General features: G+C 44.8%; 1 protein-coding gene and 1 pseudogene across 1 annotated transcript; both read right to left on the bottom strand.

The window, feature by feature from the left end:
* Window positions 1–1,704: 1,704 nt before the first annotated feature.
* On the bottom strand, window positions 1,705–2,769 carry LOC143583515 (G-type lectin S-receptor-like serine/threonine-protein kinase SD2-5 pseudogene; annotated as a pseudogene).
* Window positions 2,770–7,610: 4,841 nt separating this feature from the next.
* LOC143583509 (G-type lectin S-receptor-like serine/threonine-protein kinase SD2-5) lies at window positions 7,611–8,081 on the bottom strand. Its single transcript, XM_077065800.1, has one exon. It carries the CDS (start codon window positions 8,079–8,081, stop codon window positions 7,611–7,613), a length of 471 nt encoding a protein of 156 aa, XP_076921915.1.
* Window positions 8,082–17,071: the final 8,990 nt, after the last annotated feature.

Below are 17,071 nucleotides of genomic sequence, written 5' to 3'. Positions count from 1 at the left end.
ATAGCTGGTCTTTGACTTTGAACTTGTCTCCTTTGACATGTTGTTTTGACTCATGATCTTGGCCTTCTCGGTTTTCACAACCATCTTGGCCTTGATCTCCCCGGAACTTTTCTTGATCCATAGATGTGTTCTTCCGGCTCCCACCGAACTCGACTAACTCTGTGACCCTGTCTCCGACCATTCACTCGGTCGTATGAAAACTCATAACCACTCCTTTGGCTGCAATCCCAGTCATCTAATCGAGTGAACAACAATCTTCCTTATGTGCTTCCGAACACCATGGTAGATCCATCAATCTGGTGTGTTGCTCATGAAAACATATGTCAAACCCGAATTCTGGGCCTAGGCGTGTGGCCCATTACTTATCTTGGTCCCGAGAGCAGAAACTAAATATATGGCAGAAGACGCATCTAGTAAAAAGTTTCTTGTAAAAGTGTATAGTAAGTAACTTCAACTCTTACAAGATGTCGGAAAATAAGCAAATTATGGATCAATTTAATGAGTTGCAACACATTCTTGGTCAATTGAACAACACAAGACGCACATGGAAGAGTCAAATGCAGTCTTTGCCTCCATTATGGAAAGATTTTAAGCATACTTTGAAACACCAAAAGGAGGAATTAAGTTTGGTTCAGTTAGGTAGCCATATTAGGATTGAAGAATCTCTTAGGATTCAAGAATTCGAAAAATTGAAGGGAAAATGGAAACGGGTTAAAACTCGGTTAACTTGGTTGAAAAGGAGGGTAATTTCAAGAAAGGGAATCAATTTATTGGAAAGAAAAGGAAGGCAAAAGATGGCTATCAAAAACCAAATATGGCTTTGACCCGACCCATCAAGATTAACTCCAACATCTTCCAGACTTATTAGTTGGATTGTGTTTAAGAACCACCCTATTTAAGAAAAGCTGTAGAAGCTAGAAAATGAGGAACCAAAGTTATTTTATGTGGGGATAAGCAGCCAATGTATGATTCTTGTTGTCAAATTATTATTATTATTACTATTATTAAAACCATATACTGTGTGCAATGCACCAAGTTTTAGCTGTTAGTTGGTTGAGTCATGGATTCAATAATTATTGGACTAGCCTGATGTGAAGTAACTTTTTCATCTAATTTGTGCAACATTTATTTTAGCGTTGAGGCCTTCGGTTAAACCAGAACCATACGTTTCCACCATATGGAATGGATATCAGTTTTTTAGTATCATTCTAATTCTTCAAGCTGGAACATCATATGCAATAATGACTTCTGATGAGAATCCTCATATCTTTATATGTTTATAGAGTTAATCAAAATATATTGTTTCCATCCGACATCACGTGGAATCTCAGTCCATTTTCTTATCAAACAACCTGAGGCTCAACAGTAATAACCACACCCTGGATTTGAATACGCAAGTTAACAAAAAGGTAAAGAGGTGCATGCTCCATCATAGAAGAAGCCAATGCCAGCTGTGGTCCATTATATCCTCCGAAGAAGATGGTTCTGATCCTCGACTCATCATTACTAGTGAAGCAGAATACAGGACATTGGCATAGTATAAGCAGCTAAAACCATAATAATTTGAATTTATTACAACCATTTTGCTATGTACTCACAACCAAAATAATATAGTACAAGCATAAAGTTAATTAAGATTGAATGAAGTTAATGAAGACCAATTTGTCTAGAAAAAAATACAGAAGCTTAGAAATATTTATTCACTCACCTTGGCCCTGATAGAACAGAAGGCAGCAATGGTGTTAAATCTTTCTCCTGACAGTTGTTTTTTTGTAGTCTTGGATCAATGAAGTTATAATCCAGGTTCGAGTCAACCTCCATTCCTCCTTCTAATACCTTAACCACCGATGACATTGAAGGCCTTTGCATATAATCAGTCTGTAAACACCATGAAGCCAATTTCATCATCTCCACAACCTCTGTACCATTTCTTTGCATATCTTCGCTGCTCATGTCAACCATATCTAACAATGTTTCTCGCTCCCAACATTTTTGAAAAACACGGAGTAAGTGCTGACTTTCTTCTGGCAAAGTCTGGTCAAAATTCTTTCTTCCACACAAGACCTCTAACAGAACGATTCCAAAGCTATAGACATCCACCTTTTCTGTGATAACTGAGCTCAACATTCTAGAGCAAGATACCCGGGAGTTCCTCTCATTGTAGTCATCACTTGGGATTGATTTCTATCTATTAGCTTAGATAACCCGAAATCAGATACTTTGGCATTGAAATTGTCATCTAGGAGAATGTTTTGAGGTTTAATGTCGAGGTGGATGATTTTTTGTCTACATTCTTCATGGAGATATGCTAAGCCTTTTGCTATATCTAGAATGATTTTCTTTCTGCATTCCCAATCAAGTATGTGTTCATGATTTCCATGATAGATCCACCTATCTAATGACCCATTGCTCATGAAGTCGTACACTAGAAATCTTTGTGATTTCCATGTGCAAAATCCTCGAAGTCTAACCAGATTCACATGGTGAATATTGCCAATGGATTGAACCTCAGCTAGGAATGATTTCCTAACATGTACAAGACCTTCAAGACATTTTACTGCAATCTTGGAGCCATCTTTGAGACTCCCTTCAAAAACCAATCCAAATCCTCCTTCACCAAGTTTTTTACTAAAATCCTCGGTGGTGGTTTTCAGTTCTTCATAAGAAAAGCGTTTCGGCATTCCTTGCACTTGATCTAAATACTCTTCCTCCTTTTTAGCATCCATTTTTCTCTTATGGACTACATATGTAATAAAACCTAGTACCACAACGAGTAGAAGCACAAAGCTTCCAGTTGTAGAGCCTACAACTCTTGCCACTTGATGAGATGAACGATGTGATGTAGCATTTTGAACTTTTATGAAAGCTAAAGAAATATCATCTAAGTGATTTATGATGGCCTGTGGTGGAGAGGCCGGTCCTAGCTCGTGCACGGGGATTTGGCGTTGCCCCTTTAAAAATTTTCATGTTTGCAAAGATGGTATCCCGGGATACAAGGGGTACTCTAGGTTACTCATGCATTTTCAGCGGGATCACTTCAATATAAAGGAAAGGAGAGATCAGTTAAAGGAGCGTCTTACTTCGGACTTGGAACTCTACAATGACGTTGTCGAAACCTTGCGCTTGCTTAAGAATTGGTTATGCGAGGAGTGCATGGCCCTGCATGCCTTGAATAAGCCTTGTCTGCACGGAAAAGAAGTTGTTAAATGCACCCCACGTGCAGGAGGCGACTTTGATTTTATTGTGGGGATCCCTCAACCCCGCGATTCGCAAGTGGAACTTGGGAGTGGTCAGTCTGAGACGTTTGTGGTAGATGTCGCTCTCCTTGAGCGCGTCCTCGCCATTCCTATTGCCACTGTCAAGAGTATCCCGCCCGCGTGTCGCATGGCTTTTGCCCAGGCTTTGTCAGGGGGGCTCCGTAAAGTGGTTGATGCCCCGAGGTCTATTGAGGCTTGGGTTAAACTTTTGTCGTTGCCTCGTTGCACGTTACGTATTGTCAAACCGGCTACTAGGCAAGAATCGCTTCAATGTAGCTCCATTATGCGGGCTTTGGCTGTTTGGAAAGATGGGGCAGGTTTAGAAGAGTTGGTGCTACTGCTCCTTGAACTTCCAGTGATGTGGGATTGCCAACATAAAGAAGAGGGAGGGGGCAATATCAAGCAGTGCCTCCGGAAGGTAGCGGACGGCCATTACATAGCGGCGATCAAAGTCATGTGTTCATCCTGGGTCGCGCCTGCCGGGGGGGATACTTTGAGAGCAATGATTGATAAACATCCTATGGTGGACCCCCCGACCATGCCCTCCGTCGTGCCATCGGAACCAGCCTTGCGGGTGGACGATGATTGTGTGTTGGAATGTATTAAAACCTTCCCGAAAGGTACATCTTATGGGAGGGATGGTTTGCGGGCCCAACATATTTTAGACGCTTTCTGTGGCCAGGGGTCTCCGACCGCCTCCGGGCTCTTAAAGGCCATCACTAATGTTGTCAACTTGTGGCTTGGGGGGCTTTGTCAAAAAGTTCTAGCGGAGTTCATTGCTTCGACACCGCTGACCCCCCTGTTGAAGCCTGACATTGGAATTAGACCCATCGCAGTGGGGGCCATTTGGAGAAGATTGGTGTCGAAAGTCGCTATGCGTAAAATAGGGAAAAAGGTGGCTGCTTATCTAGGGGATTTCCAATTCGGGGTTGGGATCCCTAATGGGGCAGAAGCGGTATTGCCTAGTGCTAACAGATTTTTAAGCTCGTTTCATTCTGACGGGTCCCTGGCTATGCTCACTGTTGATTTTTCTAACGCCTTCAACGAGGTGGATCGGACGACCCTTCTCAGGGAAGTTAGCTGCATATGTCCATCCATCTTCCCATGGGTCCAGTTTTTATATGCCCGCCCCGCCCATTTATATGTGGGGGATACTCATATCGGGCTTTTACTGGGGTGCAGCAAGGGGACCCCCTTGGCCCTCTTCTTTTTGCGTTGGTCCTTCATCCGCTCATCCTTAGGGTTCAGGGGACCTGTCCCTTGCCCTCCATGCTTGGTATTTAGACGATGGCACTATTATTGGTAAGGCTGAGGAGGTCGCTAGAGCGTTGGGCATTATTCGCTCAGAAGGGGCGTCTCTAGGACTTAGGCTTAATATTCGAAAAACAGAGGTTTTTTGGCCGTCATGTGATGATTCGAAGAAAGTGTCGGGTTTATTCCCTGGAGAGATTAGCAGGCCTGCGATGGGAGTTAAACTCTTGGATGGAGCGGTTAGTCGGGATGCAGGGTTTATTCGGTCTTTGGCAACTAAAAGAGCTTTGAGGGCGGTTGAACTTATGAAACGCCTACCGGACCTGAGGGACCCCCAAAGTGAGCTCCTTTTGTTACGCTCGTGCATGGGGGTTGCTAAGTTAGTGTTTGGGCTCCTGACTTGTCAACCTGAACATGTCAAAGAGGTTGTGTCCATCATTGATGCGGGCCTGCGGGGGGCAATTGAAGATATTGTTGTGTGTGGAGGACCGCATTTTGGGGACCTCCAGTGGAGGTTGGCTTCCTTCCCTATGCGTTGCGGAGGCTTAGGAATTTTCTCGGCTGAGGATGTCTCCGCATTTGCATTTGTGGCTTCCAGGTCTCAGTCGTGGAAATTGCAAGACCACGTCCTGCGAAACTCTGGTGTTACGGGGGTAGATCCTGACTACTCTTTTGCACTTGGTAATATTGGAACAACTCTCCCGAACCTTGATATAGGCGGTTTTACTGATAAGGAGACCGCCCTCAAGAAACCTCAACAAACCTTGGCGAGTGCTCTTTATGGTAAACACGTACATGATTTGGAAGAGCGATTCGATATGACCCCGAGACAAAAGGCAGTTTTAGCTTGTCTCAAGGGGGCTCATGCCCAGGATTTTTTGACTGTTGTGCCCATTGAAGGTCTTGGGCAACGGATGTCGTCAGTTGAATACAGTGCCATCCTTAAATACCGGCTTATGATTCCGCTTTTCCCTCCAGATGAATTATGCCCCATTTGTAAAAAAGCTTGTTTGGATAGATTCTGTGAGCATGCCCTCCACTGTAAGGAATTGCCGGGATTCAAGTATCGTCATGACTGGGTTAGAGATGGGTTATGGGATGTGCTTAGACGTGCCGGGATCTCAGCCAAGAAAGAGGCACCTGTTAACTTTTTGACTGATCCGCGTGAGGGAAGATCTACCCTGCGTCCTGCGGATGATCTTGTGTTTGGCTAGGCAGGGGAAAGCATGTGTGTGTTGACCTCACTGGGGTGTCCCCGTTGGTGGGGCTGAGAGACAGTGGCTTCGTACCAAGACAGGCGGTTTTGAGAGCGGAGTCTAAGAAGGTTGCTAAGCATGAGACATCGTGTTTGGAGAATCAGCACGTGTTCATTCCATTTGCCTTCGACACTTTTGGATCCCTAGCTCCCGAGGCGGTTCGCTTCTCGGAGCGGGTGCAGAAGGTGGTCCACAGTGACTCGCAAAGCCCGAGGAACCAAGAATTTATATTTAGTAGAATAGGCTTTCCGATTCAAAAGGGAATAACGACGCAGCTTGTTGCTCGCTTACCCATTATCCAGATGTAGTTTGGTTTGTGTTATATATAAAAGGATCAATATTTTCTAAAAAAAAAATTGTAATTATATACATGTAAATTGATATTTGATATCTCCCAAAATAATTTTAAATTCAATTAAATAAGGTTAATTTTTACGATTTAAGAAAATTGGAAACTAGTCATATTAATTTTTAGTTTATGTTTAGCTATGTTTCTTCACATGTAAGAAAAAAGATTCAATTATCTTCACAAATTAATACATGAAAAGTCAACTAGTTGTTGGCCTGTCTTTGTCATTTCTCAAAATGTTGACGACTAACAATTTTATAAATTGTGCTTACATAAAACATTCGTAACATACTAACCAATTTTCATATGTATTTCCTATTACATCCAAATTATAACTCAAAATAGTAGTTACAAAATTAATGTATGGTGGTATATTTTATTGATAAAGTGTTCAAGTTAATCAGTCAAAACAAGCAACCTTTTATATATATATTGTAGCTATATATATATAGGGTAGGGTTTCAGCGAAAACTACAAAATTACGAGACAAAAGAGAAAGCTACAACTATCAAATATTTATTTCAGAATTTATTTTTATTGTTTCTTTTATTGTATGGTAACAAATATAAAATGCTAAGAAAAAAAAATTAAACATAGAGATCCCAAGTTACATAAATGTTACTTTTTGAGCTACATCTTTTTTTAATTACTTTTTATTTTTATCATTTTATATTTCTAACCCTATATTAAATATATTGAAAAAAATTAAGTCAATTGATTAATGGTAGATTTCTTGGTTTTCTCATAAACAAGTCAAGTCAATGATATAGTTTTTAGCCGCCATCTTAGACCAAGCGAGGCTAGTTTGAGCCAAAACTTTTAAATCAAGGGCATCTTTGAGTAATATAGAATATAATTTTAATTTTTTTGTAGTAAGTAGTCTGATTTCCATCATTTTTTTATTGTTTTTCATGAATTGTTTTCTGTAATGCTTTGTGTTCCTAACCTTTCAATGTAAAAATCAGCTTGTAATACAAAACGAATTGGACCGATTTTGTTATTTAGGGCTTTTGGTTAGGTCATTGCCCAAAAGCAAAACATGAAACAGAAATTACACAATTAGTTACAATATAGCCATTACTTTCACAAAATAGTGTCTATATATACTACAATACGCAAATCGTCGCATCTTTTCAAGATGACGGTGAAGAGTACCTGTCAAGTGTCAATAACTTAACTATGTAAACTAATACATGAATACAAGGTCTAGCTTATTATTAACAATCACCTGCCTTTACTTGAAACGGCAATAACCAAAAACTTCAGAGCAAGAGTTACAAGAACAATAAACATTTCCTCAAGGAAACTATCACAATGATCATAGTTTCCAGATTTATTCCAAAAAAACAGCAGCCCCGTCAATGGAGAATAGGTTATTTGCCAAATCGCTTAGTCCTGTTCAAGACTTCAACTGTCAAGTCAAAAGAAAAAAACAAAAAAAGAAAGAAAATACTAAAAAGACTGCGCGGATATGATCCACAAGAACCTCATGGCTACTTATCTTGGCCCCGAGAGTAGAAATGATGACAAGCGTGTTAAATCTTTCTCGTCTCCAACTGCTGGTTCCTGTATTCTTGGATCTGTGAAGTTGTAATCCAAGTTCGATTCAACATTCATTCCACCTTTTAATATTTTAACTACTGATGACAATGACGGCCTTCTCTTGAAGTTTGTTTGTAAACACCATGCAGCCACATTCATCATATCCACCACTTCTGTATTACGCACCTGCATATCCTCACTGTGTCTGTCAACCATATCTAACAATGTTCCTTGCTGCTCCCAGCATTCCTGAAAGACAGGGAGCAAGTACCAGCTTTCTTCTAGCTGATATCTATCGAAAATTTTTCTTCCACATAAGATCTCCAGTTGAACGATCCCAAAGCTGTATGCATCAAGCTTTTCAGTGATAATTGAGGTCCGCCACTCTGGAGCGATATAGCCTGGGGTTCCTTTTATGGTAGTCATCACTTCGGTTTGAGTTTTGTCAATCAACTTAGATAACCCAAAATCAGATACTTTGGCATTGAAATCGTTGTCTACAAGTATGTTTTGAGATTTAATATCAAGATGCACAATCTTTTGCCTACAATCTTTGCGGAGATATGATAAACCTTTGGCTATAGGTAAAGTTTAGCCATCCTACTAAGTGCAAGTAGGCAAAAGATTTTCTTTCTGCATTCCCATTCAAGTATTAGTTCCCGAACTACATGATAGATCCACTTATCTAACGAACCATTACTCATGAAATCATACACTAGAAATCTTTGTGATTTCCATGTACAAAATCCTCTAAGTCTAACTAGATTCAAATGATGAATGCTACCAATAGATTGAACCTCAGCTAGAAATGATTTCTTAATGTGTGAAAGGCCTTCAATACATTTTACTGCAATCTTGGTGCCATCTCCGAGAGTCCCTTCGAAAACTGATCCATATCCTCCTTCACCAACCTTTTTACTAAAATTCTCTGTGGCGGTTTTGAGTTGTTCATAAGAAAATCGATTCGGCACTCCAGGGACTTGATCAAAATACTCTTACACCATTTTAGCGCGCCTTTTTCGCCTGTGGACTATGTATGTAATAAACCCTATGGTCACAACAAGTAGAAGACTCCCGATTGTTGAACCTATAACTTTTGCAACTTGATGAGACAAACGAGTCTTAGAGCCTAGAACTTGTTGAGACAAACAATGTGATGTAACATTGTGGACTTTTATAAAAGCTAAAGCATGAAAATAAAGTTGATTAGCAGTCTTCATTATAAATAACTTTGAGGGTAAAAAACACTTTTCGAATGAAGCATTTGAATAATAATGAAAAAAAAAAGCTGCTTTACAAGTCTCCATACTCACCCCCTCCATGTCGGCAGGAGCGGTGAAGTATGTCATATTCTTAAGTATGATATAATGTTGATCTTGTGTAATATTACATGTGAGGGGAGTAATTTCAGAGCATCCCAATCTGGGTTGGCCATCGTTTACCGGTCTAAAATATTCAAATACGGGGCAACCACATTGTTGATCAGACGAGCAAATGGATTTTTTTCCGCAAGCCATAGGATAATCACACACTCCTAAATAATCATCCTGAAGAGGTAGGTCCCAGCAGAGCCCAGTTGGACCCGCAAGACTCACCTCAAACAGGGACGTCTGCGCAAAGGCTAAACTCGCAACCCCTTGAAGAGGGACGTCTGCGCAGAAACCAACTGGGCCCGCAGGACCCACCATGCTCAGAGACGTGACGTCCTTACGCGTAGTACGCAAGCTGTTCCCGCAGGAAAAGCCTCCCAATGGTGAAGTACTCCGCCTGTTCCCGCAGCTGCGGATACAAGCCATCAGGGAAGGCTACCTGCACAGCAAGGCTACACGCACAAGGCACTTAACTCTTAAATAATTCAGTAATGTCACCTGAAGAAGGAGTGAGCAAGCCGGGAACACTCCCGCACAAAGCCGGGAACACTCCCGCACAAATGAGCCAGTCCGTAGGATACTGGAGGATCTTTTGTACTGCAGCTGACGAGGTATGGACAAAAGATCTGACCAAAGATACGACAGCTCACTGACAACAGTATGACGAGCAGCACGCTCTTGTACTGTATGTCACTATTAGCCGCTGCCTACTCACCAACCTGTCGGAGGACGTGCATAGCCTGCAGTTGGTGGAACAGGAATAGTACACAGCCGGCCTGGTCATTATCAGCCGCTGCCTACCCACCAACCACCAGCATGGCATGTGCGTGGCCCACAGTTGGTAGAACAGGAACACTATTCAGCCGGCTGTACCTGCTTGGAAACCTACCTTCGGCTATAAATACTCCAACACCTTGGAATGGTATCATCTTATCTCATATTTCATATCTTGATATATTACCTGATATCTGCTCTAGTCATTCTCTTAATATACACTTATATTAAAGAGCAATCTAGTCTGATTCTCACGCCGGAGGGTGGTCACAAGGAGGTACCCCCCCCCCCTTCTCAGTGACGAGCTCACGGTATCTGTTTTGCAGGTTATCAGAAGAACCATCTTCGCCGGATCTAACCCCTCATGGGAAACATCTATTTAACCCCCAGATTATCCGTAATCTGCCCAGGGTCGATTAGTGTTTCTTCATTGGCGCCATCCGTGCATAAAAGCTAGAACTTAAGTCTTTTTCAGTTTTCTCAAAACTTCTGGAAAGATGGTTAAAGTTACTTCGGTCCCAAAACCAACAAGTGACCAAGAAACCCCGGTAACCACAACCCCAGCTACTGGGGGGAATACCGGCGACTACACAGTTTTTACGAACACTACCCCGGTTACCCAAGCCGGGGCAAGTGCAGTAAATTTTACGAACACTACCCCAGTTACCCGAGCTGGGGCAAGTGCAGTAAATAATCTTTCACTGGGATTCACCGATACCCAGTTAGAGAGACAACGAACGAGGCTCCCCCGCCAAACACTCGATGAAGTTAAAGCGTGGGCGGAAGCACGTCAAAAACAATTCCAAGCTGAGTTGGATGAACGCTTACGTTCACTCCAACAGGCTAATGAATTCGGAGAATACTTGGACGATGATTCGGAGGAATCCGATAGTGACGCAAACCCTCGTCATAGGGCGAAAGGGAAGCGTAAGGAAACAGACTCCCAACCGAGAAGGCATTTTGGAGAAACCTTCAAACCAAAAAACGCGGGTGGAAACCCACGTGACTTCTCCAAAACATTTAGACCAACTGTTGCAAATGCGGGAACGTCCAAATTTGCAAGGGACATTGCGGAAGCAATCGCCCCGAAAAGTGCCAAACAGATGTCCAACATCGGCACTTACGATGGTATATCTGATCCAGACGATCATTTGAACAGATTCATAGCGGGGGCAACCGTCAGTAATTGGACGGAACGTACGTGGTGTTACATGTTCCAAATGACGCTTGTTGGGCCAGCTAGAGCGTGGTTCGATCGTCTACCGGTCCACCACATCTACGATTGGGCAGACTTCCAGCAGAAGTTCAGCCAACACTTCAACCAACAAAGAAAGTATACCGAAGAGCAATGGACAATCCTCAACTGCATCCGAGAGGAAGATGAGTCTTTACTAGACTTTATCACGCGCTTCAATTCAAAGAAGCTAAGTCTGGGCACTATTAGCGAAGATCTTGTTCGCGCTGCTTTCATCCAGGGCGCGAAAGACCCAGAGCTCATCCGCACCTTAACGGGTAAAGATGGCATGCCATCCACATGGGATGCCGTCATGACAGCAGCAAAACGCTTCGCGGAAACGGAGAAGCAACTGGGTAGAGATCTCCCCCAGAGCACAAACCTTTACACCCAGAAAACAAGAGAAGACAACGTCCTTACCGCCCGACTTAACAAAAAGCGGAAGCTAGGCATTTGGCAGTCAAGGGTAAACTTTGACACCTCATCCGGCTTGCAACATCGATTAGGCGGAAGGGATAACGTGCAGTCGAACCAGAACTCCAGATGGACGCCACTCACCAAAAGCGTCACCGAGATATTCGCCACTGAGAAGCTCCCATGGCCAAAGGCTCCAATAATCCGACATCGTCACAATGCTGATCGGAGCAAATGCTGTGACTTTCACAGGACAAAAGGCCACAACACTGAAGAATGCACAGACTTGAAGGACATCGTCGAAGCATTTGTCAGAGATGGGACGCTCTCGCACCTCGTGGCGTAATGAACGCTGAGCAGGCTAATGCGTGTAGAACCCCAGTTGGGGAAAACACGAATAAAACTGCAGCTTCAATGTCGGAGACTATATACTGCGTAAACAACGAGATCCCGAACCAGGCGCATATCGGCTCAATGGCACTCCCATCCCAACAACATGGAAGGGAGCTCAATTACACAGTTTCCATGTAGATCAATTCCAAACTTGTAAAGAAAAGGCCCAGAGCCACTTCTAATGGAAATGATTCCCCTTATCACATTGATGCTGCTGGTCTTACATTTATACTTATGAACTTTCCACACTGATGCGCCGGTCTTCACCGCATACATTAGTGGGGAAGTAAGTCGTTGCGTGTGGAAGGCGGCAAAACCCGCATAAACACAAAAAACGGCAAACCTTCACGCAGGTCAGTCATAGGTAAAGTTTGGTCATCCCACTAAATGAAAGTACCGGTCTTACCCGCACAAATCATGATAGAGGAAACCGAACTAACCTATTGACAACCACGCGTCGAACGGTTAATTTATTCAAAACACTGATATGCCGGTTTTCACCGCATAAATAAGTGTAAAGAAGTCGTTGCGTGTGGACGGCGGCAAAACCCGCGTAAACACAATAAACGGAAAACCTTCACGCAGGTCAGTTATAGGTAAAGTTTGGTGATCCCACTAAATGAAAGTGCCGGTCCTAACCGCACAAATCATGATAGAAGAAACCGAACTAACCTATTGACAACCGCGCGTCGAACGGTTAACTTATTCTAAACACTTAGAAAATTTCTAACGAAAAGATGAGGAAAACCTCCACGCAGGTCAGATATAGGTGAAGTTTAGCCATCCTACTAAGTGCAAGTGACGGTCTTACCCGCACAATCACGAAGGAGGAAGCAAAACTTCAACCTATTATTTACCACGTTCAAAGGTTAACTTATTCTAAACACTTAGAAAATTTCTAACAAAAAGATGAGGAAAACCTCCACGCGGGTCAGATATAGGTGAAGTTTAGCCATCCTACTAAGTGCAAGTGACGGTCTTACCCGCACAATCACGAAGGAGGAAGCAAAACTTCAACCTATTATCTACCACGTTCAAAGGTTAACTTATTCTAAACACTTAGAAAATTTCTAACGAAAAAAATGAGGAAAACCTCCACGCAGGTCAGATATAGGTAAAGTTTAGCCATCCTACTAAGTGCAAGTGACGGTCTTACCCGCACAATCACGAAGGAGGAAGCAAAACTTCAACCTATTATCTACCACGTTCAAAGGTTAACTTATTCTAAACACTTAGAAAATTTCTAACGGAAAAATGAGGAAAACCTCCACGCAGGTCAGATATAGGTAAAGTTTAGCCATCCTACTAAGTGCAAGTGACGGTCTTACCCGCACAATCACGAAGGAGGAAGCAAAACTTCAACCTATTATCTACCACGTTCAAAGGTTAACTTGGAACACTTGGAAAGTTGCTAATTTAAACTAAAGTATGCATGAGCAAGTCATATAACGTTTATAAAGCAAGTCATCCACTAAAAGTAGCGGTCCTACCCGCACAAAGATTTGTATTCCATAATAATTCAAGTATTACAAGAATGGCCGGGTAACTACCCGCCTACAAGAATATAAATCTATACAATGTAAACCTATCCTAACAGTGGGAAGGGATCTAAAGGTTCAAGCTTCAGGACCACTCCCTCCAAACCCACTTGTACCCGCACCATCAGTTGGCTGTGGCGGTTCAAGGAAGGTCTTAAGAATGGTTAGCCCATCATCAGCAGCAGCAACTTCCTTCACCTTCTCCACCACCGGATGCGGGAAGGCGGCATACTGGTTCACTGCTTGGTCATATACAGCTTCAGTATCCACATCATATAAAGGGAAGTTGGAAGGCGGGATGCCCTTCTCAACGAACCCTAGACCAAGCAGGAAGCCGGCCTTTTCCCCATCCTCATGAGAAGCGTTGAGGGCTACACTCATGGCATCGTCATATGATGTGTCCGTGAAGACTCGATGCACAACCTACAAGAAAAAATACAAGTAGCAAAACCTTTTCTATGTACAAAGAAAAGCGTAAAGATATTATGAAATTGCAAATACCTGAGACAACGCTTCTCGAAGAAGCCATTCCTTGGAAACCAGAGCCTCCTGGAGGGCAGCTTGAGCTTGGTTTCGGGCGCGTTCGGCTTCACTTTTGTTAAGGTTGGCGAGCAACACTTCCTTAGCAGCAGCCTCTTCAACGCCCTTTAGCTTCCGCTCAGTGTGGTCAAGCACGCCCCTCTGGTCCAAGATCTCTTGGAGCTTCTTGGCGTCTTCCATAGCCAAGGCATCATGAGCCTGCTGGAGCCTCTCTAGCTTGGCTTTAAGCTCCTCATTCTCAATACGTAGAGGCTCAGCAACAGCTTCAGCCTTGGTGGCCCTCTCAGTTGCGTTCCGTGCAGTTTCCTTAGCCAGCCGAAGCTGTTCGTTAACAGCTTGGGCAGCCTTGGAACGGGCCTGAACTTCAACCTCGAGGGCCTTGAAGGCCTTCTCCTTCTCCGCAGCCACTGCGGCAAGCCTCTTGTTCTCCTCCCGGATGGCCCGCGCCTGAGCCACTTCCAGGCTACGCGCCGTCTTTAACTTGTCGTTTTCACGACAAAGTAACTCGACGCGCGGCTGCATCCGGACAAGGAGAATCCGCAGTTCATTCGACAGCCTACCCTCCTGGTAGCTGGACATGGCTTCCCCCAGCGCACCAGCGGGGGCGGCGTGGCGCGCCCATTCGACGCACTCTACAGGCGTCCGAAGGGTGGTTCCCCGGCGGATGTTCCACCGTGGAACAAACACCTCATTCGAATCCGACACTGCAAAAACAAAAAGCAGTTAGGAAAAGATGATATAAAAAAAAAAAAAAAACATGAGGCCAAATTCACCCTACGCACCTGTAGGGTCGACAACAGGCCGGTAACCGCCGAACCCATCACCTGAACCTAACGGATATCCATCCAAGAGGTCAGGCAGATGGGAAGGAGGCACAAACGGGCTTGAAGCCCCAAACATACCTGCTGAACCGGCCGGGGGCGAGGTAGTTGCCGGCGCGGGAGGCACGGTCGAAGCCGCTGCGGTAGAAACCAACGGATGTGAACTCACCAGAGGTGAACTCACAACCGTGGCAGCGGCTGCGGAAGAATCCACAGTAACACTCAACGCCGGCTCAGTGAAGGAATCAGTGAATATGGCACTGACAGCCGGCGGAGATGTCATCACAGTTGGAACAGTTGGCTCAACTGGGTGAGCAACTGAACCAACTGAAGCAGGCGCAGTCGCCTGGGTCATCGCCTCAGGTAGGTTGACCAAGCCTACCGTCATGGGTCCGGAGGTGCTCCTCCCCGCTCCACCCTGGAATGCGGTAGCATCCACGCCTGCACAAAGAAGATATATAAGTATAATGGCGGAAAGCTATGCAGTTGAAGTAAAGGAAGATTACTTACGGGTTTTCTTGAGCCTAAAGGTTCTGACAGGCGGGGACAAACCCGATGGAGCCGGCCTCTTCACGCCGCTCACCGTCGTCACACTGGGCTGCCCGGAGGTGACAGCCGTCTCAACCTCCGGAACAGTGGTCTCACTACCACCAGGGTTCCCCGCCGCCTCCTCGCTCTGGGTTTCCGAGTCAGACCGGACAAACGGATCGGCGGTGGAGGCAACCTTCGCCTTGCCCTTCGCGCCAGTAGCCTTCTTTTTCCGCACCAACAAAGGACCATCTGCGGATTCCTCGTCAGAAGATGGCAAGATTAGAGGAATTCCAGCAGAGGTTTCAGCATTGAGAGGTCGAGGGTTGAATAACTCCTTACCTGGCCGCGTGGCGCTCAGAATCGGGTGGCCTGGCGGGTAGACCTCCACAAACCGATCCCTCGTTTGCTCCAGGATGGGCAACTCGTTCTCATCAAGAGCACGAGTACCCATCCGAGCGGGACCATCAGCCTCCCGCGGATGCAGGAGCGACTACAAGTCATTCCCCTCTGAAATAAAAAAAAGAAACAATTAGAAGAAAAACCTATACCAACAAAGAAGACAGAGCATACCATAAGGGACAGAGTTCAAACCGTATTCGAGGACGATGGGAATCTGTGACGCCTCCTTCCACACCCGGCTCATCCCGAGCATCACCATCCGGAACTCCGCAAAGCGGTACACCGGAGTCTGGATCCGGGAGATCTTGGCGAACCAGTCCGCCTCCTGGTAGTTGAGGGCGTGAAGGGCGGGGAGTGCTCTCCCATTCTTAAATTTCATCGCAAGGGGGATGACGCGAGCGGAGATATAGAAAAACTCCCGCTTCCACGACCGAAGACTGCTCTCGGTAGCGCAGATCTTCAAACCCTTGATCCGATTGACCAAGGTGTACCACCCCTGGATGCACCTCCAGGAGTAGAAGGTCATCAACCGATCAACGTGGGGCTCCACGCCCAGAATGAGGCACACCCACTCAAAGTGGCGGATCTTGGCGATCGCCATCGGGTGTATCTCTGTAACATGCACACCGTGCCTCTCCAAGACACGGTATACAAACTTCGTCAATGGGAACCTGAGATTCCCATAAACGAAGAATGCAGCATACACCCCTATTTTGCCCTTGGGGGCATCGTACACCGTCTGGTGTGGTTCCGGAAACTCAGGCTCGAACGGCTCGAGCATGAACTTCCGGACGACATACTGATAGAGGTCGGCTGGAAGAGCACACTGGCACTCGCCAGCAGTACTCTTGTCATCCTTGTCCGACGTGGACGACGGATTCTCGGCGTACACGTCAGACTCCTCGGCAGTAGCCTGAACATCATGGGAAGAAGACATTCTGGAAGGATGAAAGGCAACGATTTCAGAAAGAATATTCGCCGGAAATCGCTTAGAAGGAGAAGATAGAAGTGAAGGTGTGGATTACAAAGGACCCTCTCCCCCTTTATATACTCATCGCAATGAATGCGATGAATTTAATGCGGAGGAGAGAGAAAAGAGCTGGTGCAATGAAACTATGACACGTGGAAAAAGCAAGCTGGCAACAGCTGTTGACGGGACGCGCACCGTAAAATCCGCACCCACGCGCCCAAAAAATCGCGCCCACGCGCCTGAAAAAGCGTCTGGAATGACCATGTACTGTCACGTCGCCATAACTTCCTGCACGTCCTGACACTGTCGGAAGAAACCGTCGGACGACGTTTCAACAGTTTGGACTGTTTTTATCCTTTCACCAACTCTTCGAATTTCAAAGATTCAAAAAGATTCAAAAGTAAGCGGGAATATACCCCTTACCTTGGCAAC

This window comes from Bidens hawaiensis, unplaced genomic scaffold (assembly GCF_021521415.1).
Source record: "Bidens hawaiensis isolate Kalapana, Puna unplaced genomic scaffold, B.hawaiensis_p1.1 tig00032442_1, whole genome shotgun sequence".
Taxonomy (NCBI): domain Eukaryota; kingdom Viridiplantae; phylum Streptophyta; class Magnoliopsida; order Asterales; family Asteraceae; genus Bidens; species Bidens hawaiensis.
This window is presented reverse-complemented; position numbering and strand designations above follow the sequence as displayed.

What these genes read in the sequence shown, in the direction of transcription:
- LOC143583509 (XM_077065800.1), bottom strand. Translation starts at nt 8,081, where the DNA reads ATGACTACCATAAAAGGAACCCCAGGCTATATCGCTCCAGAGTGGCGG.